Below are 26,010 nucleotides of genomic sequence, written 5' to 3'. Positions count from 1 at the left end.
TATACCACTTCTTCTTTATCCATTCATCTGTTGATGGACATCTTGGCTCTTTCCACAATTTGGCTATTGTGGACATTGCTGCTATAAACATTGGAGTGCACATACCCCTTCAGATCCCTACATTTGTATCCTTGGGGTAAATATCCCATAGGGCAATTACTAGGTCGGAGGGTAGCTTTATTTTCAACTTTTTGAGAAACTTCCATACTGTTTTCCAGAGTGGCTGCACCAGCTTGCATTCCCACCAACAGTGTAGGAGGCTTCCCCTTTCTCCACATCCCCGCCACATCTGTCCTATCCTCACTTGTTAATACCCATTCTTACTGGTGTGAGGTGGTAACTCATTGAGATTTTCATTTGGATTTCCCTGATGCCGAGAGATTTTGAGTACTTTATCATGTGTCTGTTGGCCATTTGGATGTCTTCTTTGGAAAAATGTCTGTTCATGTCTTCCGCCCATATCTTGATTCATCATTTGTTCTTTGGGTGTTGAGTTTAAGAAGTTCTTTATAGATTTTGGATACTAGCCCTTTATCTGATAAATCATTTGCAAATATCTTCTCCCATTCTGTCTTTTGGTTGTCTTTTGGTTTTGTTGACTGTTTCTTTTGCTGTGCAAAAGCTTTTTATCTGGATGAAGTCCCAACAGTTCATTTTTCCCTTGCTTCCCTTGCATTTGGTGATGTTTCTAGGAAGAAGTTGCTGTGACTGAGGTCAAAGAGGTTGCTACCTGTGTTCTCCTTTAGGATGTTGATGGACTCCTGTCTCACATTGAGGTCTTTCAAAAATTTTGATTCTATTTTTGTGTGTGGTGTAAGGAAATGGTCCAGTTTCATTCTTCTGCATGTGACTGTCCAATTTTCCCAACAGCATTTGGTGAAGACACTGTCTTTTTTCCATTGGACGTTCTTTCCTGCTTTGTCGAAGATGAGTTGACCATAGAGTTGAGGGTCCATTTCTGGGCTCTCGATTCTGTTCCATTGATCTATGTGTCTGTTTTTATGCCAATACCATACTGTCTTGATGATGACAGCTTTGTAATAGAGCTTGAAATCTGAAATTGTGATGCCACCAGCTTTCCTTTTCTTTTTCAACAGTCCTCTGGCTATTCGGGGTCTTTTCTGGTTCCATACAAATATTGGCATTATTTGTTCAATTTCTTTGAAAAAAGTGGATGGTATTTTGATAGGGATTGCATTGAATATGTAGTTTCCTCTAGGTAGCATTGACATCTTCACAATGTTTGTTCTTCCAATCCATGAGCATGGAACGTTTTTCCATTTCTTTGTGTCCTCCTCAATTCCTTTCATGAGTATTTTATACTTTTCTGAGTACAATTCCTTTGCCTCTTTGGTTAGATTTATTACTAGGTATCTTATGGTTTTGGGTGCAATTGTAAATGGGATTGACTCCTTAATTTCTCTTTCTTCTGTCTTGTTGTTGGTGTATAGGAATGCCACTGATGTCTGTGCATTGATTTTATATCCTGCTACTTTACTGAATTCCTGTATGAGTTCTAGCAGTTTTGGGGTGGAGTATTTTGGGCTTTCCACATAAAGTATCATATCATCTGCAAACAGAGAGAGTTTGACTTCTTCTTTGCTGATTTGGATGCCCTTAATTTCTTTTTGTTGTCTGATTTCTGTGGCTAGGACTTTTAGTGATATGTTGAATAGCAGTGGTGATAGTGGACATCTGCCATGTTCTTGACCTTAGGGGGAAAGCTCTCAGTTTTTCCCCATTGAGAATGATATTCGCTGTGGATTTTTCATAGATGGCTTTTATGATATTGAGGTATGCACCCTCTATACCTATACTCGGAAGAGTTTTGATCAAGAAAGGATGCTGTACTTTGTCAAATGCTTTTTCTGCATCTATTGAAAGGATCATATGGTTCCTGTTCTTTCTTTTATTAATGTACTGTATCACGTTGATTGATTTGCAGATGTTGAACCAACCTCGCAACCCAGGGATAAATCCCACTTGGTCGTGGTGAATAATCCTTTTAATGGACTGTTGGATCCTATTGGTTAGTATTTTGGTGAGAATTATTGCATCCATGTTCATCAAGGATATTGGTCTGTAATTCTCCTTTTTGATGGGGTCTTTGTCTGGTTTGGGGATCAAGGTAATTGTGGCCTCATAAAACGAGTTTGGAAGTTTTCCTTCCATTTCTATTTTTTGGAACAGTTTCAGGAGAAAAGGTATTAATTCTTTAAACGTTTGGTAGAATTGCCCTGGGAAGCCATCTGGCCCTGGGCTTTTGTTTCTTGGGAGATTTTTGATGACTGCTTCAATTTCCTTAATGGTTATAGGTCTGCTCAGGTTTTCTATTTCTTGTTCAGTTTTTGTAGTTGATACATCTCTAGGAATGCATCGATTTCTTCCAGGTTATCTAATTTGCTGGCATAGAGTTGCTCATAATATGTTCTTAGAATTGTTTGTATTTCTTTGGTGTTCGTTGTGATCTCTCCTCTTTCATTCATGATTTTGTTGATTTGGGTCGTTTTTCCTTTCTTTTTGATAAGTCTGGCCAATCTTGTTAATTCTTTCAAAGAACTAGCTCCTAGTTTTGTTGATCTGTTCTACTGTTTTTTTTTTTTTTTTTTTGGTTTCTATTTCATTGATTTCTGCTCTGATCTTTATTATTTCTCTTCTCCTGCTGGGTTTAGGCTTTATTTGCTGTTTTTTCTCTAGCTCCTTTAGGGGTAGGGTTAGGTTGTATATTTGAGACCTTTCTTGTTTCTTGAGAAAGGCTTGTATTGCTATACACTTTCCTTTTAGAACTGCTTTTGCTACATCTCAAAGATTTTGAACAGTTGTGTTTTCATTTTCATTTGTTCTCATGAATTGTTTTAATTCTTCTTTAATTTCCTGGTTGACCCATTCACATTCTCTTTAGCCTCCATGTATTTGAGTTCTTTCCGACTTTCCTCTTGTGATTGAGTTCTAGTTTCAAAGCACTGTGGTCTGAAAATATGCAGGGAATGATCCCAATCTTTTGGTACCAGTTGAGACCTGATTTGTGACCTAGGATGTTATCTATTCTGGATAATGTTCCATGGGCACTAGAGAAGAATGTGTATTCTGTTGCTTTGGGATGGAATGTTCTGAATATATCTGTGAAGTCCATTTAGTCCAGTGTGTCATTTAGAGTCTTTATTTCCTTGTTGATCTTTTGCTTAGATGATCTGTCCATTTCAGTGAGGGGGCTGTTAAAGTCCCCCACTATTATTTTATTGTTGTCGATGTGTTTCTTTGCTTTTGTTATTAATTGGCCTATATAATTGGCTGCTCCCATGTTAAGAACATAGATATTTACAATTGTTAGATGCTCTTGTTGGATAGACCCTTTCAGTAGGATATAGTGTCCTTCCTCATCTCTTATTACAGTCTTTGTTTTAAAATCTAATTTGTCTGATATGAGGATTGCCATCCCAGCTTTCTTTTTGTGGCCATTAGCATTGTAAATGGTATTCCACCCCCTCACTTTCAATCTGGGGGTGTCTTTGGGTCTAAAATGAGTCTCTTTGCAGACAGCCTATTGATGGGTCTTGTTTTTTTAATCCAATCTGTGTCTTTTGATTGGGGCATTAGGCCATTCACATTCAGGGTAACTATTGAAAGATATGAATTTAGTGCCATCGTATTGCCTATAAGGTGACTGCTATTGTATTATCTGTGTTCTTTTCTGGTCTATGTTGCTTTTAGGCTCTGTCTTTGCTTAGAGTACCCCTTTCAATATTTCTTGTAGGGCTGGTTTTGTGTTTGCAAATTCCTTTAGTTTTTGTTTGTCCTGGAAGCTTTTTATCTCTCCTTCTATTTTCAATGACAGTCTAGTTAGATATAGTATTCTTGGCTGCATATTTTTCTCGTTTAGTGCTCTGAAGATATCATGCCAGTCCTTTCAGCCTGCCAGGTCTCTGTGGATAGGTCTGTTGCCAATCTAATGTTTCTACCATTGTAGGTTACATATCTCTTCTCCCGAGCTGCTTTCAGGATTATCTCTTTGTCTCTGAGACTTGTAAGTTTTATTATTAGATGTGTGGGTGTTGACCTATTTTTATTGATTTTGAGCGGGGTTCTCTGTGCCTCCTGGATTTTGATGCCTGTTTCCTTCCCAAATTAGGGAAGATCTCTACTATATTTTGCTCCAATATAGCTTCCGCCCCTCTCTTTCTTCTTCTTCAGTGATCCCAATTATTCGAATGTTGTTTCATCTTATGGTATCACTTATCTCTCAAATTCTGCCCTCGTGATCCAGTAGTCGTTTATCTTTTTCTCAGCCTCTTTATTTTCCATTATTTGGTCTTCTATATCACTAATTCTCTCTTCTGCCTCATTTATCCCAGCAGTTAGAGCCTCCATTTTTTATTGCACCTCATTAATAGCCTTTTTGATTTCGACTTGGTTAGATTTTAGTTCTTTTTTTTCTCCAGAAAGGTTTTTTCTAATAACATCCATGCTTTTTTCAAGCCCAGCTAGTATCTTTAAAATCATCATTCTGAACTCTAGTTCTGACATCTTACTAATGTCCATATTGATCAGGCCTCTGCCAGTTGGTACTGCCTCTTGTTCTTTTTGTTGAGGTGATTTTTTCCATCTTGTTATTTTGTCCAGAGGAGAATAGAAGAATGAGAGAACAAAATGCTAACAGGGTAACAATGTCCCCATGAAATACACACTAAACAAATCAGAAACGACCTGAAACTGGGGGAAAAGAAAGGGAAAGAAAGAAAAAAGAAAAAGAGAAAAAGGAAAAGATAAATACAAACAACATAACAAAACAAAACAAAAAAACAGAATATGATCAAATATGATCAGGCTGGTGCATAAATCAGTGCCACACACTAGATTTTGGGCATATTTTGGTCTGTTAGAAGAAAGTGTCTCCCAAAATTTTAAGAAAGAAAAATTAATATATGTACAAAAATTAGGGTTAATACAATGAAGGGATGGAATATGACTGTAAAGATGAAATTTATAAGAGATTTTCTAAATTGATAAGAATGTGGTTGAAATAAGAAGAGGACTTAAAAAAAATGTTGAGAATGTGATCAGGCAGGAGACTAAAACAAAGCCATACACTAGAAATTCAGGGTATATTTTGATCTGTTAGAAGAAACCATATCCCAAAATTTTAAAGAAAGAACAACTTTTATATATATATATATATATATATATATATATATATATATATATATATATACCAAAAATAAGGTTAACTACTATGAAGGGATAGAATATGACTCTAAAAATGAAAATATGAAAATGAAAAATAAAAAAGAGTTATTAAAAAAGGGATTGATACGATGTTGTTTGAAAAAGGGGGAAAAAAGAAAAAAAGAAAAAGGGAAAAAGAAAAAATTGAAAAAAAAAGAAAGAATGAAAAAGAAAGTTAAAAAAATTAACTTTGACAGACTAAAGAATCATGGGAAAAACGTCATGATTTCTATATGCAGTATTCACCTAGGCTGAAGTTTTGCCGATCTCATTGATTGGTAAACCTAGTCTTGGCTGTCTGTTCTTGTTGATCTTCTGGGGGAGGGGCCTATTGCCATTGTTCTCAAATGTCTCTGCCTGAGGCAGAATCGCCCCGCCCTTGCCTGGTCCGGACTAAGTAATCGGCTCGGGTTTGCTCTCGGAAGATTTTGTTCCCTGCAAGCTTTCTGTACAGCTTTGGACAATAAGAGTGAAAATGGCGGCCTCCCAATCTCTTCCCCAGAGGAGCCCCGAACTCAGGGCCCCACTACTCAGTGAGTCCCCAGAGAAAAGCAGTCACTGACTCCCATCTCCCCAGTCTCTGCCTGTACTCTGTGCTCACCCAGCCTGTCATCCTATCTCTGGCACCCGACCCCGTGTGGAGTCTCCAAACCCAGCAGATCCAGGTGGTGTGCTCCCGCACAACTCCTCCGAGGGGAGGAAGGGGAGTCTCCCCATATCTGCCACTTGTTGGGTCCCTGCTGGAAGAGCAGTGGCCCGACTGTGACGCGGATCATGATTTATGGAGACTCCGAGCTGAGAGCCCACTCCTCCACTCTGTCTCTGCAGCTGGCTTCCCTGCTCTGATACCTGGGAGCTCTGCCACACTCAGGCACCCCTGGTCTTTCTGTGACCCCGAGAGTCCTGAGACCACACTGTCCCGCGAGTGTTCCACCCCACACTTAGCCACTGGAGTGACATCCCTCAGTGGAGCAGACTTCTAAAAGTTCTGATTTTGTGCTCCGTGGCTCTATCACTTGCCAGAAGCAGCTGACAGAGGCCCTCTCCCCCGCCATCTATCCTCCCAAATATCACCTGGGGTTCATTTCTCCACATGTCCTACCTTCCAGAAAGTGGTAGATTTCTGTTCAGAGAGTTGTTGCTATTCTTTTGTTCGATCTCCTATTGAGTTCATAGGTGTTTAGAATGGTTTCATCCCTATCCAGCTGAATTCCTGGGACCAGACAATATCCAGGTCTCCTACTCCTCTGCCATCTTCCAAAAGCTGTATATTTGAAAAGACAAACAAAGCTGATAAGCCATTAGCAAGACTCATCAAGGAAGAAAAGAGAGATGGTCAAATAAATAAAATCAGAAATAAAGGAGGGAAAATAACAGCCAATATCACAGAAATACAAAGAATTATAAGAGGGTATTATGAAAAATTATATGCCAACAAATTGGAAAAACTAGAAATAATAGATAAATTCCTAGAGACATACAATCTTCCAAACTTAAATCAGGAAGAAATAGAAAATTTGAACAGACTGATTAATAGTAATGGAATTGAATCAATAATCAAAATACTCCCAAGAAACAAAATTCCAGGACCAAATGGCTCCATAGGTGAATTCTACCAAACCTTTAAAGAAGAGTTAATACCTATACTTCCCAAACTATAACAAAAGCTAGGAGAAGGAAAACTTCCATATTCATTGTATTCAGTCAACATAACCCTGACACCAAAACCAGACAAAGACACTACAAAAAAGAATTTAAAAAAAAAAAACTACAGGTCAATATCTCTGATATACATAGGTGGAAAACTCCCGAATTTTAGCAAAGTGAATTCAAAAATACATTTTAAAAAAATCATTCACCACGATCAAGTGGGATTTACTTCAGGGTTACAAGGGTGGTTTGATGTAAGCAAAACAATCAGTGTGATACATCACATTAACAAAAGGAAGACTAAAAAAACCTATGATCACCTCAACAGATGCAGAAAAAACATCTGACAAAACACAACATGCATTCTTGATAAAACACTCAACAAAATAGGTTTAGCAGGAATATACCTCAACATAACAAAGGCTATATATGACAAACCCAGAGCTAACATTATACTCAATGGTAAAAAAAAACTGAAAGCTTTTTCTCTAAGATCAGGAGCAAGACAAAGATATCCACTCTCACCAATTTTATTCAATATAGTACTGGAAGCCTGGTCATAGCAATCAGACAACAAAAAGAAATAAAAGACATCTAAATTGATAAGGAAGAAGTAAAACTGTCACTATTTGCAGATGACATGATACTACATAGAGAAAAGTCAAGAGCTGCCAAAAAACTGTTAGATGTAATAAATGAATTCAGTAAAGTTGCAGGATACAAAATTAATGTAAGTCTGTTGTACTTCTATATACTAATAATGAAGTAACAGAAAGAGAAATTAAGGAAATAATCTCACAATTGCACCAAAAGAATAAAATATCTAGGAATAAATTTAACCAAGGTGAAAGACCTATACTCTGAAAACTATAAATGATGAAAGAAATTGAAATCAGCAAACAAATGGGAGGTTACACCATGTTCTTGGATTGGAAGAATTAATATCATTAAAATGCAATCTACTGATTCTATGCAATCCCTATCAAAATATCAAGAACATTTTTTACAGAACTAGAACAAATAATCTTAAAAATTATATGAAATCACAAAAGACCTCATATAACAAAAACAATCTTGAGAAAGGAGTACAAAGCTGAAGGTGTCACATTCCCAGATTTCAAGGTATACTACAGGGCTACAGTAATCAAAAGAGTATGTTACTGACACAAAATATAGACAAAAAGATCAATCAAAGAGGATAGAAAGCCTAGAAGTTAACCCATACATAAATGGTTAATAAATCTATGACAAAGGAGGCAAGAATAGTCAATGGGGAAAAGACAGAAAACTGGACAGCTACATGTAATAGAATGGAACCACATCACTTTCTTAATCATACACAGAAATAAAGTCAAAATGGACTAAAGACCTAAATGTAAGACCTGAAACCATAAAACTGCTGAAAGAAAACATAGTGGTAATCTCTTGGACATCACCCTTAACAACATATTTATAATATGTCTCCTTAGGAAAGAGAAACAATAACAAAAATAAACTGTTAGGACTAAACCAAAATAGAAAGTTTCTCCACAGCAAAAGAAACCGTCAACAAAACAAAATGAAATCTAATGAATGGGAAAAGACATTTGCAAATAATATACCTAATAAGGGGTTACTATCCAAAATATATAAAGAATTTATTCAACACACACCCACACACAAACGCTCACACACACACACAGTTTCATTTAAAAATGGGCAGAGGACCTAAATAGACATTTTTCCAAAGAAGACATCCAGATGGCCAACAGACACATGAAAAGATTCCTAATGTCACTCATTAGGGAAATACAAATCAAAACCACAATGACATCACCTCACACAGTCAGATGGCTAGTACCAAAAAGACAAGCGATAACAAGTGTTGGTGAGGATGTAGAAAAAAGAGAACCCTTATGCACTGTTAATGAGAATGTAATTGTTGCAAGCGCTGTGGAAAATGGTATGGAGGTTTCTCAAAAAATTAAAAAGAGAAATACCATATAATCCAATAATTCTACTTCTGGGTATTTACCCAAAGGAAAAATAAAACACTTTTGAAAATATATGAAATATTAATGAAATATTCCTCAGCCATTAAAAAAGAATGAGATTTTGCCATTTGTGACAACATGGGTAGACTTAGAGGTTATTAAGTAAAATGAGAGAAAGACAAATACCATATGATTTCACTTATATTGTGGAATTTCAAAAACAAAGCAAACTAACAAACAGTTAAGTAGACTCTTAAATACAGAGAATAAACTGGTAGTCACCAGAGGGTAAGTGGTTAGAGGGATGGGTGAAATAGATGAAGGGGATTAAGAGGTACAAACTTCCAATTATAAAATAAATGAGTCATGGTAATGAAAAGTACAGCATAGGGAATATAGTAAAAATTATTGTAATAACATTGTATAGTGACCAATGGTAAGCATTGACTAATGTATAGAATTATTGAATCAATCAATATATTGTACATCTGCAACTAATACAGCATTGTATGTCAGTTCTACTTCAATAATATAAATGAATAGTAAATAAATAAATAATAAATAAATAAATAAACAAAATTTAGCTGAAGAGGAAAAATCGGCAAGGAGATTGGCAAGGAGAGATCAGTTTTGGAGAGATGTGATAGATGCCAAAGAAACTGAAAGAGCTGATTTAAAAAACAAAAAAACAAAACAAACAAACAAACAAAAAACACTTCAATTCAGAGCTCTCAATACAGCAACAACTTTATTTGCTGTGGAATCAGCTAAGTCTTGTCAGGATACCAAGATGTTTTGATATACATGAGAATCACAATGCTCCAATGTTGGTATCAAAAATGGTTAAGACAATTCCTGACTTTATTTTTGCACTACTCAAAGATTATAGTAAGTGGGTCTAATTAATTACTGCAGAAAATTATCTTCACCTCAGACAAAAGCAGCTAACAGAAATCAAGGTGAGGCTGTTATATGGGAAATTTCCTTTGATATACCAGGAGAAACACGGGAGGTAAATGAGAAATAAATCATTTCTGAAGTCATGTGCACAGATTTATTTCCATCTAGAATATGGTTCCTGTCAAGTACATACTTCCCTACAATTTTAATATTGATGAACTGTATTTCTAGAATACATACTAATGATAATGCCTCCATGCATTTTTCTTAATAAATAATCAAACTTAAACCTATAGGTGGCTTACATGACTCTGAAATCTTTGTATTTTCTCTTCTACTAATCATGGGATTCTATGCTTAAGCAAGGTTCATTTAGAGACAAGACAGACCTCATTATGGGCAATAAATTCCTAAAGGCTCTTATATCCTTACTTACCTTCTGACCCAAATCCCTCTCATTGTGCTCTCCTTCTCACTCTGTTTCTCAGCTGACTTGCAGCCTGATTCTATGACCTAGATTGACAATCAGATTTGGATCTTGAATCCCTGATATGACTGTCTGTATGTTTCATCTGAATCTCATTTATTAATTCACCTAATATTTATTGAGTGGCTATGTTTTGGTCATATGTGTGGGGTAAAACAGAGTCCCTGCCCTTATGAAGTTCACAGTCTAGCAAGGAAGATTCTATTTCTTTCGTTTTTGTTTTTTGTTATTTGTTTTTTAATCCTAACCTGAGGTCTTGACCTAACTACAGATAGCTGCTTTTGCTGGATGACTTGATCTTGATATTCTTTCCCTTGATGTACCTAGCCTTACGGAGCAGCTATAGAATTTCAGTAGGAGGCTTCCCCTGATACCATCTGTTAATAATTAATTCACATTTGGCATTTTTTGCCTTTTACAAGGCAGCCTCCATTACATCTTAATGGTTTTAAAAAATAATGAACAAAGCATTTTTACTTAAACTGTGTTCATCTGCAACAAACTTAACACTCTGAATACATTAACCATTTAATTCAATTCAAACCCTAATTTTGGTTATTAAATTTACTAATTTCCTTATTTAATAGAATGGTCATGCGAATGGTAGGAATAGCTATGCATAAAAATAGGGAAAGAATGATGACATCCCCTAGCCCACCAGAAAAAGACTGTAATTAATGGTAAAGGGCTTCAGGACATTTTACCCATGGGCATTTCTAAATGTCACAATTAGGCTAGATTAGGACTCTGCTATCAAACGAAAAAGAAAGTGGTCTTTTATTTTCAACAAGCTTTTAAGATGCCTTCTGCAAGTTTAGCACTACCTTATAAAAAATGACCATCTAAGGAAATAAGAATGAATATGAAATCATAGATGCAGACGCTATAACCCATCTAATTGTATTTTAGATATTTGAACAACGTTGTTGACATTCTCTTAGAACCACCCATTAGGAATTTTGGTTAACTGCATGGCAGTGGCTTCAGACTTTATGGCTTGTGTAGACTAAATGTAGAAAGTGTTGACATTGAGATATGTGAAATTCTAGCTTTTGACATGCAGCATGATTGAAAATTGAACATGGGCTATATTTATTGAACAACTTTGATTCATGAATGACCATGACTGTCCCATCTGGATCATCATCCCTGTCATTGGCCTATGCAAGTAAATTATTAGGTTCAGTTTTCAATTTATGAATCCACCAGCATTCAATGTCTTGTGAATGGTAATGCTTGAATCCTAAAGCAGAGACTCTCAAGCGTTTCTGAGAAAACTAGGATGTTGATGTGCATACAAAATCAGAGCAGAAGACAGCCTGGCAAAAAGGGGAAGTAAAGAAAGATAAGGCCAAATTTTATCATCTTTTCTCTGATGTTTCCAGATAAGGCAGAAGGATGAAGGAAAGTGTGTGATAATGGAATGTTGGATGATTCATTTTTTTCATTCCTTCACTCATCAAGCATTTATTATTGGCAATGTGCCAGACAGCAAAAATACAAAAATTAATAAGATCTAGTCCCTGCTTTCAAAAAGCTCACAATCTAATATTAAAAAATGTTTATGGAAATTTAAGTAAACAAAAAAGAGAGAGAAAGACATTGGAACAATATAATTACTATGCCCATAATTACTTCAGGTTTCCTTAGCATCCTGATTCTCTCAAGAAACGTTAATAAGAATAAACCCATGCCAGTGCCCTATATGGTTATCATTTTCTGTTTGTGTGAGCATATATCTGTCCCTAAGATGTGTTCAATTTTCCTGAATAAAATAATAAATCAATAAAATATGTATTTACTGAATAATATAAAAAGAATTTTTTTCTGGACATAATTTTAAAAAATATTGTGTTTTATATTCTGCCTGTGAAATGAAATCTCCCAGGATTACTAAATTTATGGTGCTTATATTTTTTGTATCCTTTTTTAACAGTATTATTAACTGTATTTTTGTCTTTTTAATGACTAGATTCATTTCAACAATAAGCAACAATGTATTTTTGTAGCAAGGAGTACACAGTGTCTTAGTTTCAATTCTGAACTTTTTGATGCTTATTATTAAGAGAAATGAAAGACAAAACAACTTGTCCTATTTTACAATTCTTATTAAAAGGCACCCCTAACAACTTCTTTTTTTTTTTAAGATTTTTATTTATTTATTTGAGAGAGAGAGAATGAGAGATAGAGAGCATGAGAGGGAAGAGGGTCAGAGGGAGAAGCAGACTCCCTGGTGAGCAGGGAGCCGGATGTGGGACTCGATTCCTGGACTCCAGGATCACGACCTGAGCTGAAGGCAGTTGCTTAACCATCCGAGCCACCCAGGCGCCCCCTAACGACTTCTTTTCCTGGGCTATGTTCAAGACTTGCATGTGTTTATCTTCAACCTTTCAGAGGATATGTAACTAAGAAGTTCATTTTAGACATGTCACTAAAGCCATTTTGAGTTACTGATTGCACTGAAAAGACAACAATTGAGTTTTGCTCAATAAAATAAGTTGTGGGGGGATTTCTTAAGGGGAGAAGGGATGAGATTGTTGTTGTGTATTTTATGATCTGACTCTAATCATCAGAGCCCGAAGACAAAAACATAGGTCTACTCTTGTCTGACAATAACTCATGCCAGGCAGATTGCATTTAATTTGAATAGCAGGGGTGGGAGAGTATGTGTGCGTGTGGTGAAAAATGGAATTTCAGATATAAATTAAAGAGAAAAAAGAAGTGAAAATGAAGCCAGTCACCAAAGGGCTAAAACAAAGGCTATTTTATTTTTCATATGGTATGTGGGTAACAGCTGTTTTACAGATTCTCTTTGGCTTTCTATTATGACTATCTAAAAATAAGATTAAAAACTAAACAGTAAAAAAAAAAAAAGCGAATTCTTCTCTTCCTTTTCTGAAATTCTGCAGACTCTGATTTAAATCAAATAGCTTTCATGTCCCTATCATTAGATTTCCTTCTTAGGTTATTTTCATAGATTGGGAGACTAAAACTATTTATGTTTTTCAAAAATCAGCAGATCAAAGGAAATTGAAAAAGTAACATTTCAGTTGCTTAACTCGTTCCTTCCTGTCCTATTGAAAGGCAACTATAGAATTTTTGGAGAGCAATAAATCACTCAGTGTACTGTGCTTCTGTTTATTTGCTTCTAGATACATTGCTTCATGAAAAACAATGCTCTAATCCAAACCACTTTTCACAATTTTTTTACTAAAATTTTTATATAGCCATTTCATTTTCAAGAATATTAGAATATTTGTGTGAATATATTGTTTTATACACATAAAAGACTGAAAGGATATTGATATCTTTTATCATATTTATAGTTATTTCCCATTTTTTTACTCTTTTACACAAATCTGAATTCACTATAGCACCTATAAACAGGAGTTTTCTCATTCCTAAATCCAGCCATCCTGAGCTCATCATACATCCATCCACAGTCTCACTCTCTATTACATACCAGACATTTGTACACACAAAATATGCATACGAACAATGAAACCACAAATGTAGACATCAACCCATTTAACTTAACAAATACTTGGAACATTTTTGTTGACATTCTCTTACAATGACCCATTTGAGAATTACCAAATTGCAACATATTCTTCTTTCTTTTGAGCAGTGGGTTTTATCTTAACACCTGACAATGTACTTGTGATCTCGAGGTACTAACTCAATGAGTGTTGAACTCATGAGATAGATTCAGCCATGGTTTTGCTTACCAGACTATGAAATTGAGAAATGTTATAAAGTGCTTGAACACACACATACAAAAGGAAGCTTTACAAAAGACATAGCATTATAAAAATACTTATTACTAATTGACTGCTAATTACTAAATGACTGACACTTTATTTCAAAAGGGCAATTTTTTAAATCTGCATATAGGAAAGAGCACAAATAATAAATGTACAGTTCAATGAGTTACCACTAAGTAAACATACCTGTGTAACTATAGTTCAGGTCATGAAACAAAACATTACTAAAAACTAGAAACAGGTCTGTGATTCAACAGTCTCACACAATTCACAGTGCTCACCATAGCACATACCTTCCCCAATGTCTATCACCCAGCCACCCCATCCCTCCCACCCCCCACCACTCCAGCAACCCTCAGTTTGTTTCCTGAGATTAAGAACTCCTCACATCAGTGAAGTCATATGATACATGTCTTTCTCTGATTGACTTATTTTGCTCAGCATAATACCCTCCAGTTCCATCCACATCGTTGCAAATGGCAAGATTTCATTCCTTTTGATGGCTGCATAATATTCCATTGTATATATATACCACTTCTTCTTTATCCATTCATCTGTCGATGGACATCTTGGCTCTTTCCATAGTTTGGCTATTATGGACATTGCTGCTACAGACATTGGGGTGCACATACCCCTTTGGAGCACTACATTTGTATCTTTGGGGTAAATACCCAGTAGTGCAATTGCTGGGTCAGAGGGTAGCTTTATTTTCAACTTTTTGAGGAACCTCCATACTGTTTTCCAGAATGGCTGCACCAGCTTGCATTCCCACCAACAGTGTAGGAGGGTTCCCCTTTCTCCACATCCCCGCCAACATCTGTCGTTTCCTGACTTGTTAATTTTAGCCATTCTGACTGGTGTGAGGTGGTATCTCATTGAGGTTTTGATTTGGATTTCCCTGATACCTCTGAAACAAATAATATATTATATGTTAAAGAAAAAAAGAAGATAGCAGGAAGGGAAAAATGAAAGGGGAGATATCAGAGGGGGAGACAAACTATGAGAGACTATGGACTCTGAGAAACAAACTGAGCATTCTAGAAGGGAGGGGGAGGGGGTGGGGGGATGGGTTAGACTGGTGATGGGTATTAAAGAGGGCACATACTGAATGGAGTACTGGGTGTTATACGCAAACAATGAATCAGGGAACACTACATCAAAAACTAATGATGTAATGTATGGTGATTAACATAACATAATAAAGTAAAAAAAATAGGAGCACAAAAAGAAAACAAACTAGAGACCTACCTTGTGTTTACTACAGTCACTATCCTTATTCATACCTTCCCAAAAACCTGTATCCTGCATTCTGATTCGTTTTCATAGTTTTGGGGATTATATGGAGCCTTTTATGTCTTGCATTTTTTACTCAACATGATATTAGTAAGATTTATTTGTATTGTTACATGCTTTCTCCCAAACTATATTGTAGATTATACCACAATTTATTTATCATTCTCTCACTGATGGAAATTAGGGTTGTTTCCAGTTTGGGTCTGTTATGAATAGAGCTGCCTATATAGACAATTTTGGAAGAACTATCAATGATTATTGTATATCTCTGTTTTTTCTTTAGGTTTTCTTTGATCTTTATCAATATAGGTCTTACAAATCTTTTCTTAGATTAATGCCTGTTTTATTGTTTTGATTCAATTGTAACTGTGATCTTTATTTTTAAATTATATTTCTTTTCTTTAACTTTGTAACATGAAAAATATGTGAAATAAACAGGGAAATATAGTAAATTTCTATGTACTCAACACTCATCTTCAACCACTATGAACAAATGAATAACATTTACATGCAATGCCCTTTAATCAATTCTTCTATATTATTTTGAAGCAAATCTCAGCAATTACATTATTTCACACACTTTTTATAATAAATCTCTAAAATATATGCTTTTAAAAATTGCCACTTTTCTGCTTCCTGAGGACATTCATGTTGAAAAATGCACTCAGTTTAAACAACAGCAAACTCAAAAATCCCACCCAATGCAGCTGTTTTTGGGTAGATTTTCTTGGTTGCTGCCTACATTTATACCCACTCTCCTAATTATTCTCCTGAGCAAGCAGAGTTTATCTTTTAGCCAAGAAGTTGAGCAGTGTTTATACTGGGATTTTCAGTCTTACTGTTTTTGCAGTTCCCTTACATTCAACTCCATCCTTTGTTTCTCCAGCTGGTAAGGCTGCGGTCATATTCTGGCACCATAGTCATATTTTCAAACAAAAAAGCTATAACTTACCTGTTGCAGTTTCAGGTTTCCAGAGTAAACTCTCCACTAGTGGCTGTCTGCTTTTGAATGCTTGCCAAGATTTTTCAGTTCTCATCTAGGGCAGGATTTACATGATCACTTTTCTTAGCCACCATTTATTTCTATCATTGTCTTTAATATCTCTCTCTAAGATCTGTGGTGTTAGTTTCTACCAATAATTTGTATATCCTCTACCCTCTCCTTTTCACTTTCTCTGATCACTCCTGATCAAAAGAGATTTACAATTTTTTTTTGATCTTTTCAAAGAATTAACTTTGGCTTTATTCATTTTCTTTATCTGTATTTATTTTCAGTTCATTAAGTATTGCTCTTATCTATATCATACCCTTTTTTCTAGTTTATTTAGGTTTACAACGTACTGTTCTTTTTCAAGCTCCTTAAGATGGACATATCACTGAATTTTGGCTTTTTGTCTCTTCTAATGCATACTTTAAAACTATAGGTCTCCTGGGGCGCCTGGGTGGCTCAGTCGTTAAGTGTCTGCCTTTGGCTCAGGTCATGATCCCAGGGTCCTGGGATCGAGCCCCGCATCGGGCTTTCTGCTCGGCAGGAAGCCTGCTTCTCCCTCTCCCACTCCCCCTGCTTGTGTTCCCTCTCTCACTGTCTCTCTCTGTCAAATAAATAAAATCTTTAAAAAAAATAAATAAATAAATAAAATAAAAAAATAAAACTATACGTCTCCAAACTCTGCATTCCTAGCACCTTATATGTGGTAAAATACATACTAATTTTTTAAAGATTAATGTTCTTCAACCTAAAAGTATTAACTTTCATATAAAAACTTTCATTCTTTCATTTAATTAGTTTGTATTAAGAGACTTATATTTACAGCTCATCTCACAAACACATTTAAGCACATTAGTTATAATAAAATATTCCCCAAATTTTCTTTATTCAACATGCTGTATTTTACATTTGAGTAAAGAAGGGAAGGGAACAAATATTCGTAAAAGACCTGCACTGAACTACATGCATTAAGAACAAATTCAATTATATTTATAGCCAATCTTCTTTAGTATATTTCTTTAGATAGTAGTGACAGCTTCTAGGATAAATACAGATTTATTCAGTAAATTACATCCATTGTTATGGTCTTGCTGCATTTTATACCTCCTCACCTCATATCCTCTAATCACTGTTGAACTGCCTCATAAATATTCAAAAGTTAAACTAAGCATTGTTTATTTATCTTATTTGATTCATTGAATTGCATTCTTTATAGTAAAATTGCTGTTGGGCACAAAACAACTAATATGTCTGCAGTCTAATAATACCAACTGCCAGCGTATCTCAGAACATTGATTGCAAATAGCCAATTTAATAACTATACCTAGTACTAAACTCAGGAGATTAGGAAGCTGAAGATCAACTAAATTCAGGCAAGCAAAGACATTCTTTTATTTTTTTAAGATTATTTATTTATTTATTTCACAGAGAGAGACACAGTGAGAGAGGGAACACAAGTAGGGGGAGTAGGAGAGGGAGAAGCAGGCTTCCTGCCAAGCAGGGAGTCCGATGCAGGGCTCGATCCCAGCACCCTGGGATCATGACCTGAGCTGAAGGCAGACACTTAACGACTGAGCCACCCAGGCACCCCAAGCGAAGACATTCTTGACTGAAACAAATTCATCTTCCATGGGAAGTATGTCCCTCATATATAAGATTTTGAAGCTCTCAGTAGAAGGATGTGGCTAAAATTAGGTGTTACGTGAGAAAAAAAAAAGGAATGTAAAAGACAATTTAAGCATTATTAGAGAAAATGTCATAGCATTTCAAAGTTTATCTGAAGGTGAGGAATTACTAGAGAAGCAGGCTAGAAGTGAAATATCTACTTCCTAACTCTCAGTTTATATTAGTTACAACTTTTGGGAATTTAAGAATGGCAGTGAATTGAATGGAAGCACATAAAACTAGCTTTTCTTGATTTCTCTTAAAGTAACCATGAAACTATAAGAAAAGAGAAAATCCTTATTGCAATTGCAATGAGAGGTATGAAACAAAATTATTAGCAGCATTTTCTAGGTTTTTCTTTACTTTCATCTTTGTGCAATGACCCTGCCTCAAAATCCCGTTTTCTAGGTTCAAGCAAGCAATGAAATAGCCTCTGGACTCCTTCCCCTTTATCTTTTTCTTCAGTGAAACAAACTACAGTCACACACATAAAGCTCTGTCTCTCAGATCAGGCCTGGGTAGATTTCTTTGTGTTGCTTGGAGAATACGAGTGGAGCCTTGTACTAACAACAATAATCTAGCATCTATCTGCACAGCATAGGCCACTGGTCTGTAATATACAGTTTAGAGATGGATGTCTTCCCATTCAAATAAACCTTAATTCTTTTTTAGAACACCATTAAAGATCAGTTAGGTAAAATTCAAGGATGATTAAATAGAATAAACCTCCCTGAAAGAAGAAAACAAATGGTAAGTCTCAGTATGAATTCTTTTCCCTATAAGAGGTTTTCTTGTAAAACAGAAGAAAAAATTTAAACCTATGAGTCTAGATACCGATGAGAAAAAGGAGAGTATTTCTTCTATATTTAAAGACAGATCCAAAATATGAAGAGAATGCACTAAAAAAAACCCAAAGTAACTAAAATAAAATATTCATTAGAAGCAATAAAATGCAAATTTGATACTACTAAATATTTAAACCAGTGCTTCAGAGTACAAACTTGAGAAGTAATCCCAGAATATAAAGTTAATGAATAAGGAAATTTTAAGGTGAGAGAGAAGATAGTAGACATGAAGGACATAGGAAATTTGGTCTATAAACAATAAATAACCTGTCAGAAGACCAAATATAAGGAGCAAAAGCAGTAACAACAACAAAGAAAAAAATCCAACATAAACAAGCAGTCCAAAATCAAAGTAACCAAAATATATACCACAGAGTTTCAGGAAACATTAAAGTCTTAACAACACCTTCTTTGGCATGCCCATAACTAATCTATCACCAGTCTGTTGATTTTAACTTCTAAATATTGCTTGACCCCATATGTGTCCCTACGTCCACCACTATAACCCTAGTTCAGGCTATCCTCATTTCTTAGCCAGACTCTCAATGCCTTCCAACTACTCTCCTATATCTACTCTAGCCTCTTTCCAATCTCATCTCCATATTGCAACCGTTGCCACCTTGGTGCATTATGTAAACAAACAAATAAATTAGGATAGCTTTATATAATTTCATAATTACAGGTGATTGTAACAAAACTCAGAATGACATAAAAGAGAGATGGTTTCTTTAGAGAAGTGGTCAAGGGAGGCTTCTCAGATAAACCAAACCAAAGGAGCTAGACATTTAGAGAAAAAGAGCTATGAAAAGAGCTTCCAGAGAGATGGCACTAGATATTCCATTATGAATGTGAGTGAATGTCTGAGACCCATTTTTCTGGAAGGTGGCAAGAAAGTGAGGTAGGATGTAAAATGAGGTTGGAGAAGGACACAGAGACCATATTAAATAGGGCCTTAGAAACCATGATGAGGAGTTTGGAATTTATTCTAAGTGCAGTATGGAAGATTTTTAGCAAGGGAGTGATCTGATTTATGTACTTTAAAAAAACAAAAAAAACTTTGGACAGATCAGTGTATCTTTTCAAAAAACAAATGTACACTCCCACCCTCACCCCTGCTTAAAATCCTTCAATGTGTTATAATTGTTCCTAACTCCTTAACACAGACAACTATAAGATCTAGCTCCATCCTTTGTCTGTAGGATAAGCCATATTCACCATCAATTTCCACATCAGCCTAACTGGACTTTTTTCAGGCCTGCATATACATCATTCTTCTCTCCAGACTGCACACGCTATTTCTCTGCCTTCCCTCCCTCTTTGCCTGCTTAGCTCCTAGTCTCCCTTCTGCCAGTGCTCAACTACCTCTCTTAGTGAAGCCTTCCTTGGCCAGCCTCTCTCCACTGAGACTTACCCCAAATTGTAGATCTCTAGCAATAAGTAGCTTGTCAGAATCACAATTTTATGTTTGTGTGGTTATTCATTCAATAACTATTTTGGCTATTATTTTTTCAATTAATAAAACTTTAAAAAATAAGCAGTTTTAGGTCTACAGCAAATTTTAGCAGAAAATAAAGAGAATTCCCACAAACCCCTGTCCCTACACTTACCACCTCCCCCACTATCAACACACCCCATCAGAGTGGTACATTTGTTATAATCGATGAACCTACATTGACACATCATCACTACTCACAGTCCAGAGTTTAAATTAGGGTTCATTCTTGGTATTGGACATCTCTAAGGGTTTTGACAAATGTATAATGACATATATTCACCACTATAGTACTCTACAGAATAGTGTCACTGCTCTGAAAGTCCTCTGCGTTCTGGCATATGCTATGTCTTTTTTGACTCACCATTAGTCCCCAGTTGCCTGCAGGCATAGTTCTTGATAAATAATATATATTCAAAAATTTTTTGAATGAATAATTCAATTAATAATTTTTAAGAATTCAAGCCCTGATAAAATATTTACATTTCAATATGCATTTAGATTTTAAAAACAGAAAACCTCTAAGCTCCCTAGAAGAAAGAATAAGTTACTTTCAAAGATGCAAAAAATCAATCACCCTTTTGCAGCATTAAATAACAACAGAAAATGGAGCTATTTTTATTAAATTCAAGGAGTACAATATTGAATGAGCAGTGATCACTAAGTATAATTAAATAGAAATAAGTGACTGCAAGAACTAAGAAAAACAGTTGTGTTTTTAAAATCTAACAGGTAGCAAAAATCAGGAGAAGATAAAATATTAGGGAGACTCCTTCATTAATTATATATATATATAATTCACTGATTATATATAATATATATGTATATATTATATATATTTTCAAATATATATTTACAAATACAGTTATATATATAATATATATATATTATATATATAACTGTATGAAAACTGAGAAATAAGGGAAAGTTCACAACTCATCCAGTAACCATCTACTACAAATGGCAAAAATCATGGATTTAGATTTTAGATCCTGCAACTTCATGTAAAAGAACTGGGTTGTGTGTGACATGTATATCTTAGAACCATCACACCAGAAAATCAACTGTACTATCTGCATAGTTAAAATTGTAATTATCCTGGAGAGTCAACTTTGGATTAAAAAAATGGCTATTTACCAAAAAGAGCTATCCTGTAAATTTAGGTTCAAATCTATACTCTTACAGGTATTGGCTGACTCAGAAGTCATGTTTCCTGTCTGCCACTAATGACATCACATGTTATTATAATTTTAAATAGAGTTTTTAAGAGACGAAATTGGACAATCAAAATAATATGAAGGATATCAAAAACAGGATACTAACAGACTTACAAATAAGAAAAACCAGAAATATTAAAACATCAAGAAAAAATAGTTCAAGTAGTTTAGTGACAATAGGGGAGCAGTTTAAAAATGATTCATGAAATTGAGGTAAGTAGTATTTTGCCTGTTTTATAAAAAGGGTATAGAAACTCAGTGGTAAAGTAACTTGTCCCGTTATATATAGCTTACAGATAAAAAAAGTAAGTTTCAAATATAGACCTTCTGGCTCCAAACCCATGATCTACCTAGAGTTTGCAATAGTATGGTATATCTTAGATTCATAAACATTTTTTGGAAATGAAAATTTGTGCAAACTATTTGAAAACCAGTGTGACATTTTTTGTATCAAAAAGCGTAACAATTTTCATTACTTTAGACCCCATAATCTCCTGTGTGGGATTCTACCCTGGGGAATTAATCCAATATGTAGAAAACAATACAGATGAAGATATTCATAGCAACATTTTAATTTAAAAAACATTAGTTGGAAGCTACCCGAATAGAGCAATAGAACACTGGTTAAATAATATTTGGTATACAGACATATGATAGAATATTACTTGGAAAAATGAGAAAATACTTATTGTTAGAGAATAAAAGTAGGACATAAAATTATAGGTACATAGTTATATTAAATATATGTAATGAAAATATAGGAAGAAATACACACATACAAAAGACAATTATCTGAAGTTGATAAAATAGTAGGTTATCTATGCTTCCAGTTTTAGATAGTTGTATCTTTTTAAACATTTTTAACCTAATTTCAAGTGATCTCATATAGAGTTCAAAGTGTATGCTTTGATGAAATATATCATCAGGATGGAAATTGAATCATGGGGGAAAAAATGAATGAAGTCTCAACTTTAGAAGGTGTGTGTGACTTGTGAATACCGTATTAATTTAATTTAAGAATCATGAAAGAAGCATAATGTTAAATTCCAAATATTTTTGTTTTTGTTTTACCCTTTCTCCCATAAAAAAAAAGGTGGGGGGCAAATAATTATTTCACTGTGAAAGTAACAACTCTTGTTCTTTTTTTTTTTTTTAAACATGCTAGAAAGAGAGTGTGTGGATTTTTTTTTTAGATTTCTCTGTAGGTTTTATTTTTTTATTGATTTTTTAATTAAAGCTTTTTATTTTAATTCCAGTATAGTTAACATACAGTGTTATATTAGTTTTAGGTGTACAATATACTGATTCAGCAATTCTATATATCATTACTCAGTGCTCATCATAAGTGTACTCTTAATCCCTTCACATATTTCACCCGTCGCCCCCACCCACCCACCCCTGATGTGCTTTATTTTAAATGAGTACCCTCAGTTAAAGTTGTTTTCTTTTTAACAAGAACATTTTTTACCTGAAGCATAGTTCAGAATACACTGTGTAGATTTCAGTTGGAATTTGGTTTTGTTTTTGTTTTCTTTTTCACAAGCAGTTACTTAAGAAACATTTTATCTTTCACTAGGATGTTTAATTTTATGGTGATTAATCAGAACATTAAACATTCAATATTTAGAAGTCAAAATTTATAGTGAAATCTGTATCAAATCTGCATCAAAATTTATTGAATTTAATCATACTTGTTTCCCTCAAATACATATATTTAATTAATTTAAAATAATCTAACCAATTAAAGAAAATTAAAACAGAGAAGTGGGAATCAGATATATCACTGGAAAGGAAAGATATGTGTTTATTCATCTAATGACATCTCAGCCAATTTTGTAGTTTGAAAATAACTTAGATTTATTCACTTAAAATATTCTCAAAGATGAAGCAAGTTAAGCTCATCATATAAAAGTTAAGATTTTAGAGGATTCCAGCTTAATCAAACAGATATTTGAAATTCAATCACTCAGCTGTATACCAGTTCAAATCTGTGAAGAGACAGAGATGAGAAATAGGAATTACCTTTTTAGCCTTTAAAGAAAATAAAGAGATAGATATATACAAAGATATATGAGATTTGTGTAGATGTATCAGATAGGGGTTAGTCACAAAGAACTAAATTACTCTAAATAGTTTAAGTAAGAAATATTATTGTTATTAAATGTTTTACAAAATTATCAGTGTAAATTAACAGACTTTCAGGGTGACCTGAAAGATCAAGAATGACTCTTAAAGTCAAACTATAGAACCAACACAAAGGAAGATGTCTTCTAAGCCACCAGGCCCAGAAGCATACTCCATTGCTATGGTTAAAGAAGCCACTATAATCAGGATGGTGCCACATTCAGGAAGCTGCTGTGATCTGTAGACCTCCACTGTTGTTGCCAGTTCCAGAATCCCACCATGCAAACTACGATTTGCACCAACAAAATGGATGTCCCGTGCCCTGATTCTCGACTCTCATAAAGCTAATGTTTAGACAATGAGTCACTTACTAATGCTGCCTTGGGGGGCCAGGAGGGAAGGAAAAATAATGATTCCATTAATGCGCTTACCAGCAGAAATGCAGAAGCAGAAGTTCAATCTCCATCTCACTTTTACTTTCAAATCTCAGGTATATTCATCTGACCGGCTGAAGCTACAACACATTGAGTCCTAACTGCAAAGGAACCTTTAGAAATAAGATTTTTAGCTCTCCATCCTCTTCAGTACAGGGAGATAACTGGAATGAGAGTGAAATGGGTGTTGAACACTAATGTACCATATGCCTTTGGTTACTCAACATACATACACTTCCTTTTCCCCACTCAACAACCCTCATAAGCAACAATAAGCAACAACCATGTTCCATACTGATATGGTACAAATATCACTTTTACAAATGAAAATGTACTGACCCTTTCCCTAAGCAGGAAAGTCAGAGAAAGTTCCATCAGTAAATCTGTCCATCTCAGGGTGAAAGTTTATTCTTCCTCTAATGAACTACATTAGAAAGTTACCTACTTATGACACGCTATAAAATATCAGAAAAAGGAAGGGGCCCAAGTCATTAATATGTATACACGAAACTGTACCTGGAAGCAAGTATTGCTATTATAGTCTTCATTTCATAAAGTTGCAGTTACAATTTTTAACTTTCTTCCTCCTCTACCCATTTCTTATTCCCTTTGCCTTCAGCCAGCACCTAGGCTGGTTGAGGTGATGCGGTGAAAAAACATTTGAGTTTTGTTTTGTTTTTTTTTCTGAGACACAAGAGCCTATAATGACTTCCTCTGGCTATAGCTGGAAATGGCAGTCTTAGGCATACTCCAGAATATTTCAAATAAATAAAAACCCCTCACTGCCTATACTGTGTAGTAGCAACCTTAGTTGAAAGCCTCTGGAAAATATGGTGTTTGGCTTCTCAGCCTCTACAGTAGACAAAGCACTTGAAGGAGGATGAAATGGGTACAGTGATCCACTTCTTTCACCACGGTAATTAATGGGGGTTGGGGGGGCTACTGTTCCCATTACTTTTACCACAGTAAGTAAGTAGAGGAATAAAAACTACTCTTTTATCCACTTAAATATTGTTACACAAAAAGTTACTTAAACTCACAAAGGGTTCAAGTTTGGTATGAGAGCATCACCATGAACTTATAATCAGGAAAGATCATCTCAATGCATAAATTGTGCTTTGACGGAAAAGTTCATTTCTGCCTCCCTCCCATATCCTAGCAGTGTGATAGGTATCTACTCCCAGGTGTCATGAATGTTCTCTGTCACCTCTTCTCTATTAAACTCATACAGCTTATATGACTCTCCCTTCATGTGGAGCCCAGAAGGAAATATTGTTCATGTCTCTTTCTCAAATAATTCATTCAAAAGCTCCATAGCTTTGAAAGGTAAAAGTTTCTGATAACCTATAAGAGAAGAGCATTTCTTCAATTTCTTTGAATGATTCTTCCTTAATGTCAGGATGTGTTTTGGGCCCTTTTCCAAGCAACTCATGCTACCAGGCTAGAAGGTAGCACCTTTTGTTGCTCTGTTGAGTACTGCTAAGATGCACACAGATGCAAATCAGGCAGTGACTAAGACTGATTTTGCCTTGTTAGTAGTACCTGTTCATTGGATGATATAAGAGTGATTTCTTAGGGCTTTAGGAAAACTAAACAATCACAAGCATGGAAGAAACTTCAAAATTAATCTGTCATTTAATAATTTGTTGACAGGTTGGTTATCGGAAAGACATGGAACAAGAAGATGCTGCAGAAACAGTCAAAACTAGAGGGAATGAATCCTCTGTCATTCTGACAGGATTAGAAGGAAACACTTTATATCACTTCACAGTGAGGGCTTATAATGGAGCTGGATATGGGCCACCTAGCAGTGAAGTGAGTGCAACCACCAAGAAATCCCGTAAGTGACCTGGGATTTTTGTTTGTTTCAGACAAAAGGGAAACATCTTTTAACATTTCTGAAAGCCCTGTGAGGTACAAAATAAGGAGAGTTGAAGGGGAGTTTTGATTCATAG

The 26,010-nt window shown here is 35.1% G+C and overlaps 1 protein-coding gene across 1 annotated transcript in view; it reads left to right on the top strand.

Annotated features, from left to right (window-relative positions):
- CNTN5 (contactin 5) overlaps positions 1-26,010 on the top strand; it is a 1,400,310-nt gene that overhangs the window by 1,360,031 nt on the left and 14,269 nt on the right. Inside the window, exon 24 of the mRNA XM_027581317.2 lies at positions 25,709-25,895. Coding sequence (XP_027437118.1) covers positions 25,709-25,895 — 187 coding nt within the window. The remainder of the gene's footprint in view (positions 1-25,708; positions 25,896-26,010) is intronic.

The sequence above is a fragment of the Zalophus californianus genome, chromosome 11 (assembly GCF_009762305.2).
Source record: "Zalophus californianus isolate mZalCal1 chromosome 11, mZalCal1.pri.v2, whole genome shotgun sequence".
NCBI lineage: Eukaryota > Metazoa > Chordata > Mammalia > Carnivora > Otariidae > Zalophus > Zalophus californianus.
Note: the sequence above shows the minus strand (reverse complement) of the source record. Positions and strands in the feature narration are given on the sequence as shown.